Source organism: Chionomys nivalis, chromosome 10 (genome assembly GCF_950005125.1).
Source record: "Chionomys nivalis chromosome 10, mChiNiv1.1, whole genome shotgun sequence".
Lineage (NCBI taxonomy): Eukaryota > Metazoa > Chordata > Mammalia > Rodentia > Cricetidae > Chionomys > Chionomys nivalis.
Genome location: NC_080095.1, coordinates 16,714,454 through 16,739,102, shown reverse-complemented (window position 1 = coordinate 16,739,102; position 24,649 = coordinate 16,714,454). Strand labels below are relative to the sequence as shown.

The window sequence follows — 24,649 nt, the reverse complement described above, 5'->3', positions numbered from 1 at the left end:
AAAATAAAAAGGAATTCAACAGTCCAATCAAATCAGTGACTCTCATGTAGAAAACTAAGCAAAGAAACACAGGACAACACAAAAAGTTCTACCAGAGAGAAATAAATAGCTGGAGGTGCGCTCATTTCGTAGTTTGTTTAGCTCTCATGAAGCCCTGGGCATAGCCCAGCCCCCAGCACAACACAGCCTAGGCAGTGAGTGCCTGTATTCCCAGAGAACCGCTGGGGGATGGAAACAGGAGTTAAGTGCCATTCTCAGTTGTGAGGCTAGCCTGCGTTATATGTTACTCTCAAAAAAGCGAACAAGTAAAAATTCAGAATGTGGTCTATTTTAAATGCCGCATATAAAGACACACATCCACCCCCTTAAGAAAACTTAATATTTGGTACCATTTATTTTGCCTAATGGCTTCTGAGTTCCGTGGGTCTCGGGTTCCCCCTAGCGTTCACCATTAGTCACTGCGCCTGGCGGTGTTCAAGCCTTGGGGATGCTTAGTGCTGCCCCCCAACCCGCAACCCCCACCAGGTTCCGATCAGACCCTTGGGAAAGCGAGCTCGAACTCCCAGTGTCTCCTAAGGTTCGCTTGGCTGCGGCTTTCTGGAAATCACGACGTGGTGGGGGAAGATGATTTATGATATAAACCTGAGATGAAGCAGGGACTGTGAAGCAGATTGCAAATAGGGGCGTAGGGAAGCCTGCCCTTAGTGACATTAGGAGTCTTGCTAAAGTCTGGGGTGTAGGGAAGCACAAAAGTCACCTGGCCTCAAACTCACCTGCACCACCATGAACACCTGATCCCCCCCCCCACACACACACACACACACACACTCCCCGCCTCTACTTCCCAAATGCCGGGGTTTCATACCGGCTAGCGCTGCTTCGCCCAGCTAAGTTATTTACCGGCTTGCAGAGACAGGTTCTGTCGGGAACTTACGTCGAACCTCCTGTCCCTGCCGCACGAGTGAGCCCCCTCTCTGAGTTTGGTTTTAGAGGAATCTGTAAAGTGACTTATTCTGGACACGGGGTTACCAGGCACAAAATAGTTACTATTTTAGTCTAAGTTCGCGGTATTGCCAGAATTTACACTAAAATGCTGGGCTGGTGGCTCAGTCTTTTGTTTGTTTTATTTTGTGTTTGAGAAAAGCTTAGGTCCTATTCACTCCATGTATTACTGTACTTAGGAACGATTTATAATGGCATTTTCGAGCCAGGCGGAGGGGTGTGTGCCTGTAATCTCAGTATTTGGAAAGCTGAGGCGGGAGAATTGCCGCAAGTTGAAAGTAAGTTAGATGTGAATATCAGACCCTTTTGGGATGAAGTTGAATATCTTTCTAGCCATCGGCTGTCAGAAACTCAGTGGAGTGGACGATGAGTACAAGCTTCGTACAGACACTAGGGGAAAACGAGGAGTCTTTTGAATACGCTAAACTTTTGGACAAGAGAATGAAGGAAGCCGAAGAAAAACGCCAGGAGCAAATTTCTAAGATACGTAAGCTCACTAAGAGTTTCTGCTTCTGAGTCCAGTCAAAATTAAGTCTTTAAGAGCAACAAATAAATAATCAGACAAGAAAGGGAAGAAGGAAGAACAAAGGAAAGAGGAAGGAAGGAAGGAAGGAAGGAAGAAGGAAGAAAGATAGATAGATAGATAGATAGATAGATAGATAGATAGATAGATAGATAGATAGATAGATAGATAGATAGATAGATAGATAGATAATCCCAGCACTGGGAGGCAGAGGCAGGCGGATCTCTGTGAGTTCGAGACCAGCCTCGTCTACAAAGGGAGTTCCAGGACAGGCTCCAAAGCTACAGAGAAACCCTGTCTCGAAAAACCAAAAAAAAAAAAAAAAAAAAAAAAGAGAGAGAGAGAGAAAAGGAGGGAAGAAAGAAGGAAGGGAGGGAGGGGAAGAGAAAGAATAAGAGAGACAGGATTCAGATCCGCAAAGGAGGAAGCCAAGGTCCTACCTGCTGCTGGTGACTGAATGCTGGGGAATTCGGTGGTTCTTTGCATTTGTCTGGATTTCCGTGCCCTAAGTTTGATTTAGCTATACTAAAGGCGCCAGCAGACCTAAAGGCTGCAAAGATTTTCGGAACTCTGACCTGGGATATTTGAAAGTTTCCTGACTTTGAACAGGCAGCTGGCATTTTCCTTGGGGAAGTCTGGGTTCTCTGTAGGAGGTCGCCTTCCCTGGAGCCCTGGGTGACGGTTCTTCCTTCTGGTCAAGGGGTTAATACACAGAGAATGAGCTCGGGTGAAGCAGTAGCACGTGGGAAAGCCTGCTGTTTGGAACTCGGAAGAGGAAGAGGAGGAGCCAGACAGCGGGGCACAGGACGCCTAAACAAACCTTGTAGGCGATCAGAGAGAGCTGAGCTCTTGTCTGGCCGGTTAGCTCAGTTGGTTAGAGCGTGGTGCTAATAACGCCAAGGTCGCGGGTTCGATCCCCGTACGGGCCAGAGATATTTACTCTTTTTATAAGAAACTTGAAAATGGAAGCGACTACCTATCTCAACTCTGAAAGTTGTCTAACCTGGGGAGTCGTAACCAGACTGTGCGCCACAGAAGTTCCTCCTGCGCCTTGTCGCCAGCCGCATAAGTCCCTTGCACGCTCTTTAGGACATCATAAGTTAAGCTTTCAAATAATCTGCGGCCTTAAACGCTGCTCCTGTCATCCCGGACCTCTTCCAAGTTTCCAGCTCCTCTGGCGACGCCGGTGGAGCTCAGTGTTTTTGGAGTTCATGCTGAAAATGCAAGTCAGGGCAACGCATTCCTCAGGTATTTCCCGCAAGCTGGGCGGTCTGGGCAAGGCCAGCCAAGGAACGCTGCGGGGTTTTCAGAGATTGACCATAGATCTAGAAACCTTCGCCTGACTCTGCCTCCCTCCTGTCAAAGATTTTCAGCTACCCACTTCTTCCTCTTGGTTCTGAATTTGGAGGCAGAGAACAGATTTCTCACGGAATGCTCGAGTCTCTGGGCCGGTCAGCGCTGTTTAGTTTAACAAACAAACACCTCTTAGCTCCTATGTGGGTACAGGGGTTGGATTTTGTTTTCCGTAGCTCAGGCTCACCTTAAACACAAGATCCTCCTGCCCTCGCCGCCTGAGAGCTGAGACTAAGTATGGACCTCCCTACCCCTTTCTCAAATGTAGAAGAACTCCGAATTAGACAGCAGCAGCTGAAGTCTTGGTAAGAGCTTGAGATGTATTAAGAGCTATGGATTCCATACCAGTGAGTAGGACTGTTGTTATTACAGACAAAATAATGGATTATTGGCATCCAGAATAAAACACATGCCGTGTCTTGGGTATAATAAGTTCCTGGTTAGACCCAGGGACACAGTAGGGAGTGGAGCTGGGCACAGAGACTAGATCTCGACCTTGCTTTCCTATTCACCCTCACCTGACCATTGCTTTCCACCATGGGGGAGGGGCAATGATCCCTCTACTGTGAACTTGGCCTTCTGCACAGAAGGGTTGGGCCCCTCTAGCTTGTGCCTTGTAGATGTGAAACTGTGGTAACCAAGCTGCAACAAGATCAGCTCAAGGAGCGATAACCTTTGTTCGGTTTTCTTTTTATTTATTTATTTATTTTATTTTCGAGACAGGGTTTCTCCGTAGCTAGCTCTCGTAGACCAGGCTAGCCTTGAACTCACAGAGATCTGCCTGCCTCTGCCTCCCGAGTGCTGGGATTAAAGGCGTGCGCCACCACCGCCTGGCTCGGTTTTCATTTTTAGAGCTAAGGGATGAAGCTAGGCCCTGCTAGTGTCCGGTGACCTCTAAGAAGCTGTGTCCCAGCCCTTCGGACTGTGGTTTTTGACATGACTTTTCTGTAGTGAACATGGAAGAGATGGTGAGGGATTGGCTCTTGTTCTTTTTTCGTTTTATTGATTTATTTAGTTAGTTAGTTAATATGTATATCTGCAGGCCAGAAGAGGGCACCAGATCTCATCAAAGATGGCTGCGAGCCACCATGTGGGTGCTGGGAATTGAGCTCAGGACCTCTGGAAGGCAGCCAGTGCTTTGAACCTCTGAGTCGCCTCTCCAGCCCCAGGCTTGGCTCTTTGAGTAGAGCAGAAAGAAAACGGTTGTTTTTTCCCTTGTCACTTTGACTCTCTGATAACTGGATTCTGTTGTGGGTGAGCTGTCTGACAGCAGGAAGAATAGGCAGATTTCTGCCTTCAAAACAAACACGGAAAGGTGTTCAGAACGCACCACTGTGGAATAAAGATTATTTGGGAGGGGGCTGGAGAGATGGCTCAGTGGTTAAGAGCATTGCCTGCTCTTCCAAAGGTCCTGAGTTCAATTCCCGGCAACCACATGGTGGCTCACAACCATCTGTAATGAGGTCTGGTGCCCTCTTCTGGCCTGCAGACATACACGCAGACAGAATATTGTATACATAATAAATAAATAAATAAATAAATATTTTTAAAAAAAAAGATTATTTGGGAGTTTGGAGAGATGGCTAAGTGGTTAAGCTGTTTGGTTCCCAGCACCTATGTCAGGACGCTGGCAACCAATAGTTCCAGGGCATTAGACACCTTCTTCTGGCCTCCATGGGTACCCGCACACATGTGACATTTACTTACACAGACACATGCACATAAATAAAAAATAAACCTCAAAAAATATTTTAAGTCAGGCTGTGGTGGCACATACCTTTAATTCCAGCACTCAAGAGGCAGAGGCAGACTGATCTGTGTGAGTTCTAGGCAAGCCTGTAGCATGAATAATAAAAACCCAGAGACGAAAATTGGGGTTCACCCTGAAGATCAGAAAAGCAAAACAGCCAGCCACTAGCTCTTACCTCTATACCTCAGTCTTGAATGGTGATCCTGCCTCCAGGAATCTCAGAATGAGACTGTGTCTGTGAGCTGTCTCCTCCCATTTTATATTCTCTAGGACTGAGATTTAAGGTGTGTACCACTGTGATTAAAGGCACACAGAACTGCCTGGTCTCTAGGGAAAATTAGTGTGGATACTGGAATTAAAGGTGTGTGTCACCACTGCCTGGTCTGTAAGGCTGACCAGTGGAGCTGGTCTACTCTCTGATCTTCAGGCAAGCTCTAGTTATTAAAATACAAATGAAATATCACTACACCAGCCGGGTCTACAGAGTGAGTTTCAGCCACCCATCTCCCCACCCATCCACCCAGCTACCTATGTTCCATTAGCTATCCATCTATTCATCTTTCTCTTGAGTGTGTATTCTGGGCCAGAGCTTGTGTTGGCCACCCAATGAGCAATATGTCATTCCTGCCTTCAAAATGGATACAGTCTTATAGTCTGTAGGCGGCAGGTGAGGGCGGGATAGGTCACCCTAGTAACACTTTAGGAGGCTTGTGAGCACTAATGTTAAAAATCCAAACATTTTGGACCTGGAGAGGTAGGTCAGTGGTTAAGAGCACTGGCTGTTATTACAGAAGATCTGAGTTCCATTCCCACCACCCACATGGTGGCTCATAGCCACCTCTGTTCTAGAGGATTCCATATCTTCTTTGGGCCTCTAAAGGCACCAGCAACATAAGTTGTACAGACATACACTCAGACAAAACACCATACACACAAATCAAAACAAAGCAAAAAATTAAGCACAGACTTTGTAGTCCCATTATGAAGCAGGATAAAGTTGAGGGGACATGGGAAGGGGAAAGAGCCCTACCCTGGAATCTCTGTCTCCCTCTCTCCCTCTCCTCTTCTCCCTTCCCCTTTCTTTCCTCCTCCATAACCCACTAAATAAATATCCAACCACACACTGCATGGTGTGCCTATCTGTCTGTCTCATGACTCACTGCCCACTACAGCCACTCGGGGATCCACAGTATTTTCATTAATCCATTACAGGAAGGAGGAAGGATCGCCAAAAGCTCAAGATCAGTCAAGGTTACAGCAGGAGACCCTGGCTCAAAAAAAAAAAAAAAAAGTAAAGTAAAAAGGCAAAATTTAGTGCCCGGTGATGGTGGCACACGCCTTTAATCCCAGCACTCGGGAGGCAGAGGCAGGAGGATCTCTGTGAGTTCGAGACCAGCCTGGTCTACAGAGCTAGTTCCAGGACAGGCTCCAAAGCCACAGAGAAACCCTGTCTCAAAAAACCAAAAAAAAAAAGGCAAAATTTAAATCTTAAATTGGTGTAGTATTTTCCATAAAGCCTGGAGTGAAAGTGCGTGCCTATGACCCCAAATTTCTAAGTGGGATTATGAAGATGTTTGAACTTTAGGATTAGGGAGTTGTGTAGGTCAAGGTCTCTGGAACCCAAAAGAGCTTCACCGGGGACACAAGACCTCATGGAGCTGGTGGCGTCTGAGAAGCAACTATTTAAGGCCACGGCGGCGTCCTCCGCGAGGGGGCGACAATTAAGTACAGGACCCGCTTCCGATATCTTGGCCTGCGGCGCACTCGTAGATTCCATCTTTTCTCGGATGATGCTCTTCCGCGCCGCCACTTCAAGGGACTCGGATTCGAGTCCCCCCCCTTAGGCCGCCACGGCGGGCGCGGAGCCGGAGCCCGGGAATCTCAGCAGTGCCGTGCGTGTGGCCCCGCTGGACCCTGAGCAGCTGCGGCGGGTCCTGGAGCAGGTGACTCGGGCGCAGCCACCGCCCTTCGTTCTGCAGGACGCGGCGCAGCGGCTCCGGGATGCGGCCCGGGAGGCCGCCCTGCAGCGGGGACCGGGGGCCGGGGCCCCGCGCCTGCTGCCGCCCCAGGTGAGGCGCCGCGGGGGTGGAGAGACTCCGAGTTGGCCGGTGCGGCCGGCGTTCGGAACCTAGGTCATTCCCAGACCAGCTCCGTGGGAATGGCACAGGGACGCACCGTGCGCACCCGGTCTTCTTCGGGACATTCCCCTGCCTCTTCTGCTCCGTGCCCCTGCGAGCCTCCTGGTCCCCCTTACAGGCCTTAGTCCTTCGTCCAGTATTTATGTAGCACTTCTATGGCAGATTCTACACTAAGACCAAGCTTACCTTTCAACGCCCCGCGGATAGTATAATACACGTTCTGGGGGTGACAAGAGAGAACTTTCTAGTGGGCGGTTCCAGAGCCCTGATACTGGATCCCAGAGCTGAGCAGATTAAGAGAAAACATAGTGATCTCCGCCTGAACACAGCAGCCGCTAGCCCAGACCTGGGCAGAGTTAAGCACTCTTTCTGGTAGTTCGCGCTAGACTTTGGCAAACCCCCTGTCCACTCCATTGTCCAGTACAGTAGCAGATGAACACTGTACTGCAGAACAACCCAAGTTTACTTCCCTGCACACACAGCGTTTGGCTGCTGGGGGAAGGGGGTAGGAGCTAGAATCTGGCTTCTCCTCCTGGGAGGATCCAGATAGCTCCTGAAACTGCAGGTACTCCATATCCGACGTAAAAACACATCCCCTTCACTGGCTGTCATTAGGAATGATAAACACGTCTCACTTCAGAATTGCTAAAAGGGAGAGCTACTTCCCCATAATGGATAGAGAGTAGGATTCAGCCGTCTTCAGCATGGGTTTGGTTCTGAGGTCATTTTTGGCTGTATAGGCTTGCTTCCAATTGGTCATCAAGACTGGGCAGTATGCCGGGCGATGGTGGCGCACGCCTTTAATCCCAGCACTCGGGAGGCAGAGGCAGGAGGATCTCTGTGAGTTCGAGACCAGCCTGGTCTACAGAGCTAGTTCCAGGACAGGCTCCAAAGCCACAGAGAAACCCTGTCTTCAAAAAAAAAACCAAAAAAAAAAAAAAAAAAAAAAAAAAAAAGACTGGGCAGTAGTCAATTGACGGAATAGTTTAACTTCAAGTAAAAAAAAAAAAAAAAAAATAGAACCTGGACAGCTGAACCAGCAAGATGGCTCAGCTTGGTAAAGGTGCTTGGTGGGGGAAAGGAAGCTGACAACCTCGGCTTGATCCCCAGAGCCCAGGAAAAGGTGTCCCCTGACCTACATACACACAATACATTTTTAAAAATTAAAGGAAAAGGCTGGAGAGCTGTGTTGCTAGAGTTTGGTAAGGCAGTATGACTGCCTAACAGCACTTTCTAGAAGAGTGAATGACCCTCCCTGGACATCCATTTCCTTGATTGTAGGAAGGGTGGCTCACTAGATAGTGATAAGTGTCCTGACAGGTGTGACGCTGTAGAAGCAAGTATCTCCCTCACTGTGCAGCAAATATGGGCAGAATGTGGCACACTACTGGTACAGCCTCCATGCAGTGGCAGCTCCTGCTTAGTGTATCTCTGCTCCGTGCCACACTTTCTCTGAGTGCCATAGTTGTCGGCAGCCACATGATAGTGTTTGCTTTTTGTTTATTGGAGATTAGGTCTCATTTCTCAGGCTGGATGCAAATTAGATGTGTGGCTGAAAACGACTTTGAATTTCTTTCCTTTTTTGGATACAGGGTTTCCCTGTGTAACAGTTCTAGCTGTCCTGGAACTCACTCTGTAGACCAGGCTGGCCTCAAACTCACAGAGATCTGTTGAAGTGGGAGCGGCGGGGCTACGTCCCCGGCACCCAGCCGCCCGCATGGCTAGCTGATGCCCCGAAATAATTACACGGAAACTGTATTCTTTTAAACACTGCCTGGCCCATTAGTTATAACCTCTTATTGGCTAGCTCTTACATATTGATCTAACCCATTTCTAATATTCTGTGTAGTATCACGAGCTGGCTTACCAGGAAAGATCTTAACCTGCGTCTGTCTGGAGTGGGAGAATCATGGCGACTCCCTACTCGGCTTCTTTCTCCCAGCATTCTGTTCTGTTTACTCCACCCACCTAAGGGCTGGCCTATAAATGGGCCTAGGCAGTTTCTTTATTAATTAACCAATGAAAGCAACTGATTAATACAAGACCCATCTCCATCAGAGATCTGCCTGCTTCTGCATCCTTTCTGGGATTGAAGGTGTGCACCAATATGCCTGGTTGACTTTGAATTTCTAATACTTTCTCACTGAGCTCCAGAATGCTTGCAGCCCCATACTGGCTCTATGCCGTGCTGGGGGCTGAACTCAAGGTTACTCTGTGGCTCCTTAAACACAACCAACTGAGCTGTATCTCCAACCCCTGAGGAACCAAGGAGAGGTTGGTTTTGCCCAGTGTTTCTCAGGCGGCTATACACTCTAGAGCCTGTGTCTTCACCACACTGCTAAACATGGCCACAACTTTGGGTGATCGTCCAAGCAGCCAGCAGTTTCTGTCATTTCTCACATTTTTTGGAAGTCACTTAATATTATTTCCTTCTCATGTCTCTGAGGGAGTTGAAGTCTAGATAGTTATAGGGTTTTTTTTGTTTATGAGACTTGAAAAAGATACTCACTAAAGAAGTATAACGTGTATAAGGTTGAGAGTATTAAAAGATAGTTTTGGTAATGCAAGTTGTGATAGAAAGTAAATTAGGTACAAGTCTTTGGACTCACCAAGATGGAACAGATAATGGAGTATTCAATCTGAATTTGTCAAATGTAAATGGGCTAGACATTGTTGATGTACTTATTGCCTGTATATATTGTATGTAGTTATTGTACTTACATAGTTTTTCTTATGTTAGTTAGAGCCTTCTTTTTTATTTTAGACAAAGGGGAACTATAGTGGTATTTTATTTGTGTTTCAATAAACAAAGCTTGCAAGGAGTCTATGAACTGGAGGAAGGGAAGCATGACCCAGACGATATCTAACCACGGCTGAAACCTACAGATACAAAGAACTGAATACATTCAGAAAAAAGGAAATAGTTTCTATCTCAGAACACAAAGTGCTGTTCAAAAGCAGTATCTAAGCTAGATTTGCAAGGATGGATTCTGTCTGAAAATGCAGCAGCAGAGGAGAGGCAGCGTTCCAGGGTACAGTTGGCTAACTGATAGCAGGCAGGACCGAAGGCTTTGGCTCACTGTGGGAACAGTGGCCCAGGAGTACAAGTCAGTGAACTCCGGTCCCCAACTTCCCTGCTTCTACCCTACAGACACACTTTAGTTCCATCAATACCTGTGCACGTTTCCATGCTTCTGTGAATCTGCTTCTTTTCCCTTAGACAAAGTATCTTGCATGCCTGACAAAATTCATTGCAGCCTTCATGTACCTTAGAGATGATCTCTTCTGGGACATTCTCTGACACCTCTGTTGTACCACCATGACATTATTATCTGTCTGACCTGTCTCTAGAGACTTGTCTGCTTTCAGAATCAGCAGTGAAACTTTTGAAAAGACAGGTCTGAGGTTCTGTCCCAGGAGAGGTGATCTTACAGAACTGTAGGAATTGACAAAGGGCAAGGGAGACCTTGGGGTGAGACCAGGACTTAGCTGATGTTTATAAATGGTGCCAGAAGGACTTATGGACGTCTGCTGAATGAAATAGACACAAACCAAAATATCAAGTGCTGTTCCCACATGGTACATATCGGAAACCAGTCAGGATATCAGATCAATAAATTAGACCAGTTTCCCTAAAAGATGGTGTGTGTGTGTGTGTGTGTGTGGTGTGTTCATTCTTACAATATCTGCTGTATTTCAAGAGCTTGGAGAAATATTCTGGGTGTCTTCTAGTGCAGTGAAATGAGCAATGGTTCTTTTTTTTTTTTAAAAAAATATTTATTATGTATACAATATTCTGTCTGTGTGTATGCCTGCAGGCCAGAAGAGGGCACCAGACCCCATTGCAGATGGTTGTGAGCCACCATGTGGTTGCTGGGAACTGAACTCAGGACCTTTGGAAGAGCAGGCAATGCTCTTAACCTCTGAGTCATCTCTCCAGCCCCCGAGCAATGGTTCTTGAAGATGTGCACAGTAAAACTAGCTATCATTTAGTCACAGTAACCCAGGAACTGGGGCGCACAGGATATATAGTTCTTCATATGCCATAATTATAAGGAGGGTCTGCTGTTTGTAATAGTACACCAGGCATGCAGACACGGGGGCATTCCAGCTTCCCTTTGGTGACAGTTCTGTCCTGAGTGACACTGTTACTGACCTCCCACTGGTAGAGGATTGGGTCTAGAGAGGGCTGGCTAGTCTCAGATCATTGCAGCTGCATCCCCAGTCTCTGGAGAAACACAAACTTTGTCACACCTAGGGAATGCTACTGGCATCTGGTGAGTCAAGGCAGGGACACCACCTAGTATCCTCCAGTGTACAGGACCACGAGTCCAGGATTTTAATTTGTGCTGAGGGTGTGAACCCATGGCCTGGTTGGTGACTGTCTCTCTTTGGAAGAGACACACATACACACATATACACATATTAAAAGAGCAGGGGGTTGTAGAGACGGCTCAGTGGTTAAGATCCTATACTATTATTTCAAGTGATCCAAGGTCAGTCCTCTGCGCCCACTTAGGTAGCTCACAGCTGGGGGAGGGTGGGCTGAGGGCAGCACAGATGAGAACCATAATGCTTGTTTTCTATCTTCTGCATTCTTTCTGTGTTTAAGCAACTTGAAGCCATTTGTGTCAAGGTAACATCTGGCGACACAAAAAGTAAGGAAAGGCCAATGCACCCTCTGGCTACCATCCAGCCCAAAACAAGACCAAGTCAGCCACCTGGGAGAAGCTCCAGCCTGGGGCTCTGTGGCTCCAGCCCTCAGCTGCACAGGGTGCAGGCCCTGGGGAGGACTGTGTCACAGCCGCGCTTTCTCTGAGGTTCCCCTCAGCCTCCTGCTCCTTCCACGCTTGTACAGAAACTACTGCCAGCCCTTCAGCCAGTCCCTTTGAGGAGAGTCAAGGCCCCTCAGGCTGCAGATGGGCATGGTGTCACTCTGAGCCCTCTGGCAGCCTCTGGTACTCCTGCAGTGCGCTTGTCTCTTCCCGTCCAGCACATCTGTTCATTTCCAGCTTGCATACCGCACATACTGAGAAACTGAAGAAATCTTTAAAGGTGAAAACACGGTCTGGACGGATATCCCGGCCTCCCAAGTATAAAGCCAGAGATTATAAATTCATCAAAACGGAGGACTTAGCAGAGGGGCACCTGTCAGACTCTGATGACTACTCAGAGCTGAGCGTGGATGAAGAGGAAGAACAGAGGCAGAAACCGGGGCTCTTTGACATTGTGGGCTGCGCCCTGAGGCCCAAGGCCTTTATGTGAGAAGTCATACATAGGAAGGGGGGGATTGGTGAGGCATTTTAAACTCAATCCAGGCCATGGACAGCTGGAGCCTGAGATGTTGCTCTCGAAGAAAGCTAATGGGAGCCTGACCCTGGGGTGCATGGGCTCAAAGACCAGAGACCTGACTCCCCCCACATTGTCCACACCAGCTGTTCTCTGCACAGAAGAGGCAGAGGCAGCCTGGCGGATCCTGCAGGTAACATTTCTGTCTGGTGATGGAGCCCTTATCTCTACACTTTCCCCATCCTCCTTTAATTAAATCTTAACAGTGTCAGGTGGGACTCGGGACCCAAGTCCTGAGGGTCCCAGACACACCGCTGTTGCACTGATTGGAACAAGGGGGAGGTATGTGTCTTTTGCCCATGGGCCTACTTGGTGAGAACATTTGGTGAACACGGCCATGCTCCTCTATATCTGGTCTGTGTGACTATTCCTCATGCACTCTCAGCTGTACTCAGATGGCAGAGGAAAGTGGGAAAGGTCAGGTTTGGGGCATAGTCCGCAGTGGGAAGAGGTGCCTGCTGCTGTGGCCTCTTTCCCACAGCAGGATCAGGGGCTTCTAAGGAGGCTGAAGCTGGTAGCCAGCTTGATTAACATTAGTACCTTGGGGGCTGGTGGAGCCCTGGGACAGCCTTGTGACAGGATTAAAAATATTATTTTGCCAGCACTCGGGAAGCAGAGGTAGGTGGGTCTCTGTGAGTCTGAGGCCAGCCTGATCTACAAGAACTAGTTCCAGGAGAGGCTCCAAAGCCACAGAGAAACCGTCTCGAAAAACAAAAACAGAGAGAGAGAGAGAGCTAGTTCCAGGACAGGCTCCAAAGTTACAGAAAAACCCTATTTTGAAAAACAAACAAACAAATAAAGTTATCTTGCCTTTAGCATTGGTGCCAACAGTATAACTACCATTTATTTTATGCAGACGTTGAGCAGTCCAGACTTGTTCTTCTCCTCTGCTCTCTCTCTCTCCCTCCCCTCCTCTTCCAGTTACTCTTAGTGGTGAGGACTGCTCTCCAGAACTTGTGCCTCTGGGCAGGTGCTCTGCCACTGGGTGGTTCCCTGGCTCCGTACCTTTCTTTTTTTTGTTTTTTTGAGATCTGCCTGCCTGTGCCTCACCAGTGCTGGGATTAAAAGCCTCGCTGCTATGCCTGGCCCTGTACATTTTCTTTTTGCCCTGTTTTGTTTTTCAAGACAGGGTTTCTCTATGTGCAGCTCTGGCTGTCCTGGAACTCTCTCTGTAGACCAGGCTAACCTCGAACTCACAGAGATCTGCCTGCCTCTGCATCCCGAGTACTGGAATTAAAGGTGTGTGCCACCACTGCCCAGCCCCTGTACATTTTCTTAATGATCACTCCTACTTGAGGTGCCCGAAGGAGGCCCAGAAGGGTGACTCATCAAGCCCAGGTTTAGAACTTCTAGATCTCAGTTCAAAGTGGAGTCAAGCCAAGTCTTCTGGCTTCAAAGCCTACACTGTAGACCAGGATGCTGGGTTCTGTGCCTTTCATGGATGGAAAACTCCAACCTTATTATTTTTCTAATTGTGTGTGTGTGTGTGCACGCGCGCATGTGCATGTATGTGTCACCTGATACGGATCCTAGGAACAAACACTGGTCCGGTGGCTGTGTGTGCTCTTAACCACTGAGCCATCTCTCCAGCCCTGGGAAACTTCAGCTTTTGAAAGGCCTTTCTGAGCTGAGTGGTGGCAAACACCTTTAATCCTAGTGCTTGAGAGGAAGAGGGAGGGTGGATCCCTGTAAATTCAAGGACAACCTGGTCTGCAGATCAAGTTCCAGGACAGGCTCCAAAGCTACAGAGAAACCCTGTCTCGAAAAACCAAACAAAATAAAAGGACCATTCTGTTTCTTAAGCTGTCCCGGGGCCAGGGTGGGACCGGAGAGCAGAAGGTACCTCCCCTAAATACGAAGGGTTATTGAGCTGAAGACAGAAGCAGTGAGTGCCAGGTGCTCTCTGTCTCCATCTATTTGCCTAAAAGTAGGACAGAGATTTATGAAGACAAAAGAAATCCTGCCCTCTCTCTGTCAGAGAGAGCAGAGGCCAACCCCTGAAGACAGCTGGGGATGGTCTGCCTGGAGACTCTGAACCAGGGGTCTCCAACTGAACAAACTCTACTAACCAACCCGAATCTGGAAATAAAAGACAGAAGAGAAGAAGAGGAAGAAGAAGGAGAAGAGGAAACATGTGCTCTTCTTTGAGTTAGGTCTTGTAAAGGGGCAAACCCAGTTTAACGACATGTGTCTCGGCCAGTGGGATCTGCACTAGTGTTGGGAATTCTGGAAGGCTAAGCTGATTTATCTTCCTGGGTTCGGCGTCTGAGCCAAGTTCCCAATTTACTTCGTTAAAATGTTTCCACCTAGTGACGTCCTTCTTTTTTTTTTTTTTTTTTTTGGCTTTTCGAGACAGGGTTTCTCTGTGGTTTTGGAGCCTGTCCTGGAACTAGCTCTTGTAGACCAGGCTGGTCTCGAACTCACAGAGATCCGCCTGCCTCTGCCTCCCAAGTGCTGGGACTAAAGGCGTGCGCCACCACCGCCCGGCGACGTCCTTCTTCTTTTAATCGATTTTGTTTTCCGTGTTGTGGGTGTTTTCTTGCACGTATGTCTGTGCACCATGTGTGTGCATTTTCTTGCACGTATGTCTGTGCACCATGTGTGTGCATTTTGTCCTTCGAGGAGGCCAGGAGAGGCCATTGGGTCCCTGGAACTGGAGTTAGAGATGGCTGTGAGCAACCATGTGGGTGCTGGGATTAGAGCCCTGGTCTCCGGAAGAACAAACGGCACTGTCGACCCCTGAGTCATCCCATCCTCCCCATGGATTCCATTCTTTGTTGTAGTTGTTTTCTTTTGCTTTTTTGAGACAGAATCTCACTATGTAGCTCTGACTGTCCTAGAACTCACTACGTAACCAGACTGACCTTGAACTCACAGAGATTATGACCTCTGTCTCCTAGGTGTTGAGAAAGTTAAAAATGTATCATTAAGGTTAAAGAGTGTTAACTAAAGAAAAATAGTGTAGAAAGTTTTTTGCAATTGACTGGACATTTTACTACTTTAAGGTTTTCATGATGACATATAATGCATGATTTTTCAAAATCTCATTTGTTTTATTTTTGGGTGCGCAACACTATCTAGAATGGTCAGCCTGAAGAAGTCGAAGAGACACTGGTACCCGAGCCAGAAATTAGAAGTCCCTCGGCTCTTCTGAGACCAGAGAAATGCCTAGAACCTAGGAATGGAAGTTGGGCAAGCCAGGCAGAGTTCGGCACAGCCAGCCTCCGGCAGAGCAGAGCTGTGCCGCCAAACATCCACCCTGCCACATCCGCATCGGCAAGGCTGAGCCTCTCCAGGGGAGCGCAGCTTCAGGAGGTAATTTACTATGATACAGAGTACTTAAACCTGCACCTGGTGCAATATGGAACAGCTTCCTGCTGCCTTCTCTCTGTTTCTTGTTTGTTTGAGACAGGGTCACAATGTGTAGGCTTCTGCTAGCCTTGACCTCACAGTCTTGCTTCAGTCTCCTGAGTGCTGGTGATACAGGCCTGGGCCACCATCCCTGGCTCAAGGTCATATTTCTGAAGTTAAAAGTAAAACACCAACATCCTAGCCTTGTGTAGTGGTGCACACTGGAAATACTCGGGAGGTATTACTAGACATTTCTCTCTCTCCTGTCAGTTCCCAAATAACCACTCTGAGGCTTAATATCAACTACAAACTGTTTTTACTGGTGACTCAGACTTATTACTAACTAGCGTTTACATATTAACCCATTTCTATTAATCTATGTATTGCCACATGGCCGTAGTGTTACCTCACATTTTGCTTCTCCAGCGGTTGCTGGCATCTCCCTGACTCTGCCCTTTTTCTCCCTTTATCTCAGTTTGCATTTCCTGCCTGGCTCTATTCTCCTGGCTATTGGCCAAATCAGATTCTTTATTAACCAGTGGTAATAAAACCTATTCAAAGCACACACAGAGACATCTCCCATCAGGGAGGCTGAAGCAAGAGGGTTGAGAGTTCTAGGCCATGGGGCTAGAGAGCTGGCTCAGTGGGCTTCTAGACTTGGGTTTCTAGAAAACGGTTTTCCTAGAACATGTCTTAGACATAATGTGGTGTTACAGCTTGCAGCTTTGTCCCGTGCCATTTGTGTCATGGCAACCTTGAATGACTGACTGTTGAGACTTGAGGTAGAACCTTTGGAGTTAGTGGCTGGTATTAGAATCAGCACCATTTACAGAGCATTTCGACTCCACTCCCTCCCAGGTTTCTGCTGAGCACCGAGTCAGCCTCCTTTCATTTATTTCACAGTGGTCTCCCACCTTAACAGATGCGCAGCAGAAGGCCCAGGAAAGCAAGGTGCTCAGGTGGCTTCAGGCAGGAGGCGGGGCCAGAACTTGAGTCCAGATATTTGGTGTCGGGGCAGTGAGGCTGGCCCAGGCTGTGCATAAATGGCGGCTGCGGACTGTTCCCGACAACACCCTCTGTCCTCCAGTTGAGTGGCTGTGAGCAGGGGCACTGTGACTCTTAGATGAGAGTCCCCCACCCCAGAAGTTCACATTTATTTATATATGATCTGTGCCCATGACGTATGGGGCCCAGCTCTGGTTATGGAGGGACGGTGCGAACAAACTAGACATAGCTGCCACTCGGGCAGGAAGTAGGGGGAGTGGCAGCCAAACCTGTTGGTTGATAAACTGTCAGGTGGATGTTCTCCCTGAGCTAACACTAAAGGCGATTTATAAACCAGCTTTCCTGCCGGGCGATGGTGGTGCACGCCTTTAATCCCAGCACTTGGGAGGCAGAGGCAGGCGGATCTCTGTGAGTTCGAGACCAGCCTGGTCTACAGAGCTAGTTCCAGGACAGGCTCCAAAGCCACAGAGAAACCCTGTCTCGAAAAAAAAAAATAATAAAAAAACCCCCCCAGCTTTCCTCTGCATCCACAGAGCTGAAACCACAGGTTGCTCTTCCTTAGAGCTTTTGAAAGTTGAAGTTAAACTGATTTATTTAGTGCATGTGTGTGCATGTGCTCCATGCCTGCACTTATTACATGCAACTGTGGAGACCAACTTTGCAGAGTTGGCTCTCTCCTTCACCTTTCATTTGGGTTTTGGGGATGGAATTCAGGCACCAGGCTTGCGCAGCTGAGCTATCCTGCTTTTTCTTTAGCTTTTCTGGTCCTCTTAGGTTTTGGCAGCTCCTGGTTACTCTCTCAAAGCCTGGGCCTCATGGCCTCCCTGCACCTCACCACTTGGTATTTGCACCTTCTGATTAGACCTCTCTCTGGAGCCTCGCGTCCCTCATCAGAGAACTCGCCAGCGGCTGGGTATGTGGCGCACACCTTTAATCTCAGGACTTGAGCCAAACCGGCGGATCTCTGGGACTTCAGCCAGAGCTGCAGAGTGAAATACTTTCTCCAACCAAGCAAGCCCTGAAACCAATCCTCCCCAAGACCAATCCCCGCAAAGAGAAAACTCCGTACCGGGGTGGCCTGTGTACTACCACATCTTCCATGTTGTGGAGGGTGTTCGAGCTGGTTCCTGCCTAGCCCTGGGGTATAGAGGGCCACTAGTGCCCAGGCTAGAAGCCTTCTTATTTCTCTTCCCTTTCTCTTCCTTGTTTTTGTTCAGTGTTTTGAGACATTATTCACTCTGTAGCTCAGGCTGGCTTCAAACCCCCATTTGGAGCCCAGGCTGGCCCTGACAATCTTTCTACCTCAAACCTTCCAAGTGTTGAGATTATAAGCTAAACCACTACCCCTGGTTCTGCCTCTTTTCCCCACGCTACAGCCAGCCCACCCCACCCTACCCCACCCTACCCCACCCTACCCCACCCTACCCCACCCTACCCCACCCTACCCCACCCTACCCCACCCCACCCCACTCTTGGACCTGATAAACTCTCTCCCCGCCCCTTCTGCCACACCTTCCTTGTTAGCCAGTCCTCACCTCCTCCTTGCTTTTATGCTAGTGTTGCCCCCTGCTGCTGCGCCCCCTGCTGCGGTGCCCCCTGCTGCGGTGCCCCCTGCTGCTGTGCCCCCTGCTGCAGTACCCCCTGCAGACCTGCACCCTTCTTTCCTTATACCACCACCTGCCCAAGCCCCCCTCCAGCACCAGGTACTGTGATGCATCCTGCAATCCCCAGAAGCCTGAGGCAAGAGGCCCATTTGAGGCTGGATCTTGAGAATAATTTAGGCAACATAGCAATACCCTACCTCTAACAGAGCATAACCTCCTTCCAAATGCCACACCACTGGAAGAAATCCAACTCTTTGGTCTTCTCCCAGCCTAGCCTGGGCTGCTTTTCCAACCTCCTGCCAGTCCCTGGGTGCTGTCTGCAGCTGTGTGACTCTTCTGCACCAGAGTCCCTGCATTTGTAGTCAGCTGCTACTCTGGGGCACCCTATTTGAAGCTAGAACTGACCACGGTGTTCTGCTGTCGGACAACAGCATGAAGCTGCGTGCAGCTGGATCCTGGGGGTCTTTCTGTCCCACTCACACCGACTCCAGTTGAAGGTGGCCAACTCTGTTTTGGCAGGCTCTCCAGCAGTGTGGCCGAGAGGAGCTGGTGGAGTTGGTCCTGCCTCAGCTGGCTCAGGTGGTGACCCTGTACGAACTACTTGTAGTGAAGGTAAGTGGCTGTCATATGTCAGGTCAGAGGGTTAGTTGAGTATACCGTGAGCTGGCCTCCCTAATTACTTTAGAACACACCAGGCCATTTGGAATAATTCATTTTCCTTCCCTAGGACAGAGCTAGAGAGAGTTCCGGCGCCCAGAACCTGCCTGTGTGGGTGTCTCAGTAAGCCCCTGTCACTCCCTTGACTATTTTAACCTTGTGTAGGGAGAAGAAAACCGTGGTGGCCTTAAGAGGTGGGAATGTGCCCCTTAGGAGCTAGAGGTGCCTTTTTGCCAACTGTATGCTTCCTGTGGGGTCACCCTAGTCCCAGAGTTTGTGGCCTTCACCCTCAGGGTTTGTTTTCTGGCATCCTACCCCCAGCCTGGCCTCTCAGAGCTGGGCGTGGTGGTGGCATACATAGGCACAGCTAGGAAGCAAAGGAAACGCTTGCCACTGCCCTCTTGTGGGGGTGAGGACCTCGGCTCCCTGTCTCCAGGTTTATTTTCTGCTTTCCGTGTCATTGCCTCGGTTTACACACTGCTCGTCTTCACCCTCACAAAGGTTGAGAGTCGTCCTGGAGCGAAGTCTTTCTTTCCTGCTGTGTACAAGGAGTTTGAAGAATTGCATGAGGTGGTGAGGAGAATGTGTCAGGATTACCTCAGCAGCTCTGACCTGTGTCCTCAGGAGCCCCTGGAGATAAACAATGATGAGGTGCCATCTCGAGGGGCAAAGCATTGCTCTTAGCTGAAGGAAGGAGTCTGTGAACAAGGGAGGGTGTTGCTAGTAAGACATCTTCATATTTAGCCACTGTGTGGCTTTGTCCTGGCAAGTGAAGTTTTGTTTTATTAATATAAGGGCTATAACCCCTTGTTCCAGAACACTGAAAATTATAATAGTTCAAAGAAAATTGAGAACACCACGGGGCTCTTTTTTTTTTTTTTTTTTTGGTTTTTCAAGACAGAGTTTTTCTGTGTAGTCCTGGCTGTCCTGGATGGAACTCACTCTGCAGGCTGACCTCAAACTCACTGTCTCTGCCTCTCAAGTGCTGGGATTAAAGGTGTGCATCAATGCCACCAGCTTTTCTTTTTTTTTATTAGATTTATTTTATTTTTGTTTTATGTGTATGAGTGTTTTATCTACATCTGTGTCTGTGCTGCTTGTTGGCACCTCGTACCCACGGAGTACAGAAGAGAGTGTTGTAGCCATTAAGACTAGAGTTACAGGTAGTTGTTAGCCATCAGGTAGGTGTTGGGAAGGCCCCAGGGCCTCTGCCAGGGCAGCAGGTGCACTTACCTATGGTTTCTCTGTGGGCTGGTTTCCTGTACATTAGAGGTTATGTGGCTATTCTGATACAATTCTTATTTCATCATCCAGCTGCCTTTGGCTAGATTGAGCTCTCTTCAAAACATTAGTTTGGGGCTAATAGGGTTTGGCTTGTTTTGGATAAACTTCTTTTGGAACTCGGCCCTAGCCCACTGTATGTGAAACAAGCCCCCTCACCAACCCTGACAGACCTGCGCCTGCCCCTGGGTCTGAGTCCTCTTCTCAGAAGACTTAAGCGGTACTTTCTGACTTTCTGGCTCTCACGCTGATGCCAAGGGTCAACATAGTCTCCTTTATTGAAAACTCAGTTTCACATGTAGCGTGAATGCTTAGAAAGGCAGTATAGAGGCCTGAAGAGATGGCTCAGAAGGTAGGGCACTTCTTGTTCTTGTAGAGGACTCAGATTTAATTCCTAGAACTCACATGGTAGCTCACAATCATCTGTAACTCCAGTTCCAGGGGATCCGATACCTTCTTCTGACCTCCATGGGAAACAGGCATGCACATGGTGCATATGCGAGCTAAACACTCATACACTTAAAATAAATAAGTCTTAAAAAGAAAAAAAAGCCGGGCGGTGGTGGCGCACGCCTTTAATCCCAGCACTTGGGAGGCAGAGGCAGGTGGATCTCTGTGAGTTCGAGACCAGCCTGGTCTACAAGAGCTAGTTCCAGGACAAGCTCCAAAAAAACCACAGAGAAACCCTGTCTCGAAAAAAAAAAAAAAAAGAAAGAAAAGAAAAATAAAAAAAAAGAAAGAAAGACTGTGTGGGCCCTAGCTGCGTTTCCTTCCCACTACCCTGATGGAGCTGCCTGTCTGCAGTGAGTAGGTGCTGACATGATACAGGTTTCCATGGCTACTGCAGCCTGTACTGTAATAGGGTGTCTTAGTTACTTTTCTATTGCTGTGATAAAACACCACGATCAAGGCGACTTATTTTAAAGAAAGCATTTGGCCGGGTGGTGGAGGCACAGTCCTTTAATCCCAGCACTCAGGAGGCAGAGGCCTGTAGATCTCTATGAGTTACAGGACAGCCAGGGCTACACAGAGAAATCTTCTTCTTTTTTTTTTTTTTTGTTTTGTTTTTCACCGCTATCAGCAGTGGCTAGGCCGCAAGAGCCACAGCCTGAGGTTCCCGCAGGCACTGACTCTTTTAAAGCTTTTTTGATTTCCATTTGACAAATACATTTTTTGATTCTTTTAAAGTTAAGGCATTCTTCAAATATCCAGGCTGGTTTATTTCAACAGTCCCTCTTTCAAATCCAGGTCTCTTAGACCTTTGCTTTTTAGCAATCAGAAAATTTAAAATCAGCACAATACAGGATCTAGACTCCCTGTTTGTATCCCATCCTTACGTGGCTTTTTTCTTTTACATTATTTTTACTGTCTCTTTAAAGACTCTCTTTCTTTCCTTCCTTCCTTCCTTCCTTCCTTCCTTCCTTCCTTCCTTCCTTCCTTCCTTCCTTCCTTCCTTCCTTCCTTCCTTTCTTTCTGACAGGGTTTCTCTGTAGCTTTGGTGCCTGTCCTGGAACTAGCTCTTGTAAGGCGTGCGCCACCACTGCCTGGCTGACTTTATTATTTTTAATCTACTTATTTCTTTCTATGACTGCCTGTACCCATTTTCTTTCTTTCTTAAGCCTGCACACATTGTAAACCACACTGGAACCTGTTTAGAGTTTTTCTTTCTGTCTTGACCTCTTACTGCATCTCTTTTAGCCTTTCTGAGCGTGCTCTAGCAGCTGGCTCTGACTACTCTCAGGTTCGGCCGTGAAAGCCAACCCTAAAGCTGGTGGGGGATTCCTGACTGAGAACTGCATTAAACCTTCCTAGCTGTGGAAACCAGTACTTGCATTGCTACAGTAGTTTTTATTTAGCTTGTCATTTCTAGTTTCTATTTAGCCCTGCCTGCTGAACGTCTTAAAGGAGCCATGTCCTTTTTTTTTTTTTTTTTTTCTAAATTTTCTCAGGACCTACATGGAAATATGTCCCCACACTGGGCACCATAACATTGTGTGACATTTTATTTTTCTGGTTTTTTTGGGGGGGGCACCATAACATTGTGTGACATTTTATTTTTCTGTTTTTTTTTTGGGGGGGGTACTACACAACTCCCAGATAAATCTCACACAGAGGCTTATTCTTAGTTATGAATGCCTGGCCTTAGCTTGGCTTGTTTCTCAAATTATCCCAGCTACCTTTTGCCTCTGTACTTTTATCTTTCCCTATTTCTGTATTCCATTCTTTACTTCATTCTCTGTGGCTTGCTGTGTAGCTGGGTGACTGGCCCTGGTGTCCTCCTCTTCTCTCTTCCCAGATTTCACCTATTTCTACTCTGCCTGCCAGCCCCACCTATCCTTGTTCCTGCTTGCTATTGGCTATTCCGCTCTTAATTAGACAACCAGGTGTTTTAGATAGGCAAAGAATCACAGCTTCACAGTTAATTGAATGTAGCGTTACAAAGGTAACACACCTGATAATAATATTCCCCAACACACTACCTAGACCAGACTGGCTTCAAACTCAGAGATCCACCTGTCCCTTCCTTTTGAGTGGTGGAATCAAAGGCATGCACCACCATGTCCAGCTTTCTTCCAGTCCATCCTTTATATGGATTCCAGGGCTGGAACTCAGGTTGCCAGACTTGCAAACCAAGCACCTTTAACTACTTAACCATCCCACCAACTCACCACTTAGGTTTTATGTTCACCACTTTTTTTTACCCTCTATGACTGGGTCTTGCTATATGTCAGGTTGGCCTTGAACTTAGGATCCTCCTAATTCTGCAGGGTTAGGATGCCAAGCTCTATCACTTGGATTTTCTTGATGAGGAAAAGGCTTTTGTGATAGTATGATTTACTGGCTTCTATAGAAACCTGAAGCTCATTGAAAGTCCAGGCATTTTGATGTTCCAGCTGTAAAGTATAATCTCAGGATTTCTTTGTAAGGGTGTCCATGGCTATACTGTGGGCCAAAGGGAAGGTCATTTGTCCACATTAGACAGGAGCATTGGTTCTCAGCTGTCCTCTTCTCTTCCTTGGCACTCTTAGGAGAGACCAGGAACACCGAGATAATGCTGCAGGGCAGAGCTGGGGATCATGGCTGTACCTCATGCAGGTCCTGTGCGTAAGCATGACTGCTGTTCCCACAGCCCTTGCAACATCCCCAGGCACTTCCTGTTCTCTCAATAGATCTCAGGGCATATCGTAGGGAAAAACAGGCAGGTTTCCTAGCAGGAACTGGGGGCATCCAAGTGGCTTAGGCAGAGCTGTGTCCTGTGGACGGGTCACTTCTCAAAAGCCCAGAGCTTCTCCACTGTCTAAATTATTAGTCTGCATTTGGAGTATGTGGACATTTATTATATTATCTTCAATACTTTCTGATTTGCCTGGAAATGTTTTATAATAGCAATTTTAAAAAGACAGCACCAGCCGCCCTTTTCTCAAGGTATTCACCATGAATTCATCCTCAAACCCTCTCAATCCAGTTCAGGTAAATTCCAAGCTTTTTATTTCCTTCTTTGTTAACTGGGCAGGATTTGAGATTGTAGAAGACATACTTGTGTGACTCACTACTATGTTCACCTTGACGTGCTATACTGACCTCTGATGACATCCTTGTTCTGTTCCGATACAGTACTCTACAGAATCAATATTTTGTTTATCTTTAGTTCCTTTACTTCTGCCTGTCCTTGGCAGTATTGATCTTCCCATTAGCTCTTTCGAACAACTTGCTAATGGGTGTCTGGGGAACAAATTACCAAGAGTACACAAGAGCCGGGCATGGTGTGTCAGTAATTCCAGCATTTGGGGAGTGGAGGCAGGAGGATAGTGATTCTGAAGTCATTATGAGTTCTCTATCCCAGGATACCTTAAAAGACGTCTCAGAGTACATACTACTCTTGGAAAGGGCTGAGTTTGACTCCCAGCATTTGTTCAAGCCGGACAGCTCACAACTGCTTAAAAGGTCCAGCTCCAAAGGCTCCAACACCCTCCTCTGGCTTGTGTGGGTATCTCAAGCTAAACAGATACACAGTACCCAGGCCCCAGATGTAAACCATCATGATCACTGGAATTTTTATTGGGTTGGCCCATCATTTCATGCAAACAGCGGCAATTTTTGGTAAGTGATTTTCACTTCTATGAAACTAAATTCAGTTAACTCTACAGAATTAAAAAGCATATATTTAAAAATATATTTATTAATATATATTATAGAATATATTTAATATATATCACTTCAGCCAGAGGACTGAGTTTGGTTCCTAACAACGAGGTCAAGTGTGTGGCTCCAAGGATCCCATGCCTGTTTGTGGCTGCCCTGGTCATCTGTACATGTGGCACAGACACAGTAAAAATAAAATCTTAAAAAGTGACAAGATTTTTAAACCTTAAATATTCATGGGATTTTACTTATAATTATAGAACTAAAACATTCTTTTCAAATTTTAAGTCCAGGGTTGGAGATATGGCCCAATGGTTAAACAATTCAGCTTGTGTGAAATCTGGGTTGATATCCAGTACCACAAAAACCAAACAAACAGGGCTGGAGAGATGGCTCAGTGGTTAAGAGCATTGCCTGCTCTTCCAAAGGTCCTGAGTTCAATTCCCGGCAACCACATGGTGGCTCACAACCATCTGTAATGGGGTCTGGTGCC

At 47.5% G+C, this 24,649-nt stretch overlaps 1 protein-coding gene and 1 non-coding gene across 2 annotated transcripts; both read left to right on the top strand.

The window, feature by feature from the left end:
• Positions 1-1,368: 1,368 nt before the first annotated feature.
• Znf839 (zinc finger protein 839) lies at positions 1,369-24,315 on the top strand. Its single transcript, XM_057782154.1, is given in 9 exon segments — positions 1,369-1,489; positions 3,830-3,846; positions 6,473-6,697; positions 11,379-11,741; positions 11,744-12,024; positions 12,026-12,248; positions 15,197-15,430; positions 18,595-18,687; positions 23,858-24,315. Coding segments are annotated over 9 exon segments (1,818 nt in total). The 3' UTR covers positions 24,119-24,315.
• Trnai-aau (transfer RNA isoleucine (anticodon AAU)) lies at positions 2,381-2,454 on the top strand. The gene has a single exon. It is a non-coding gene; the product is annotated as a tRNA-Ile (tRNA).
• Positions 24,316-24,649: the final 334 nt, after the last annotated feature.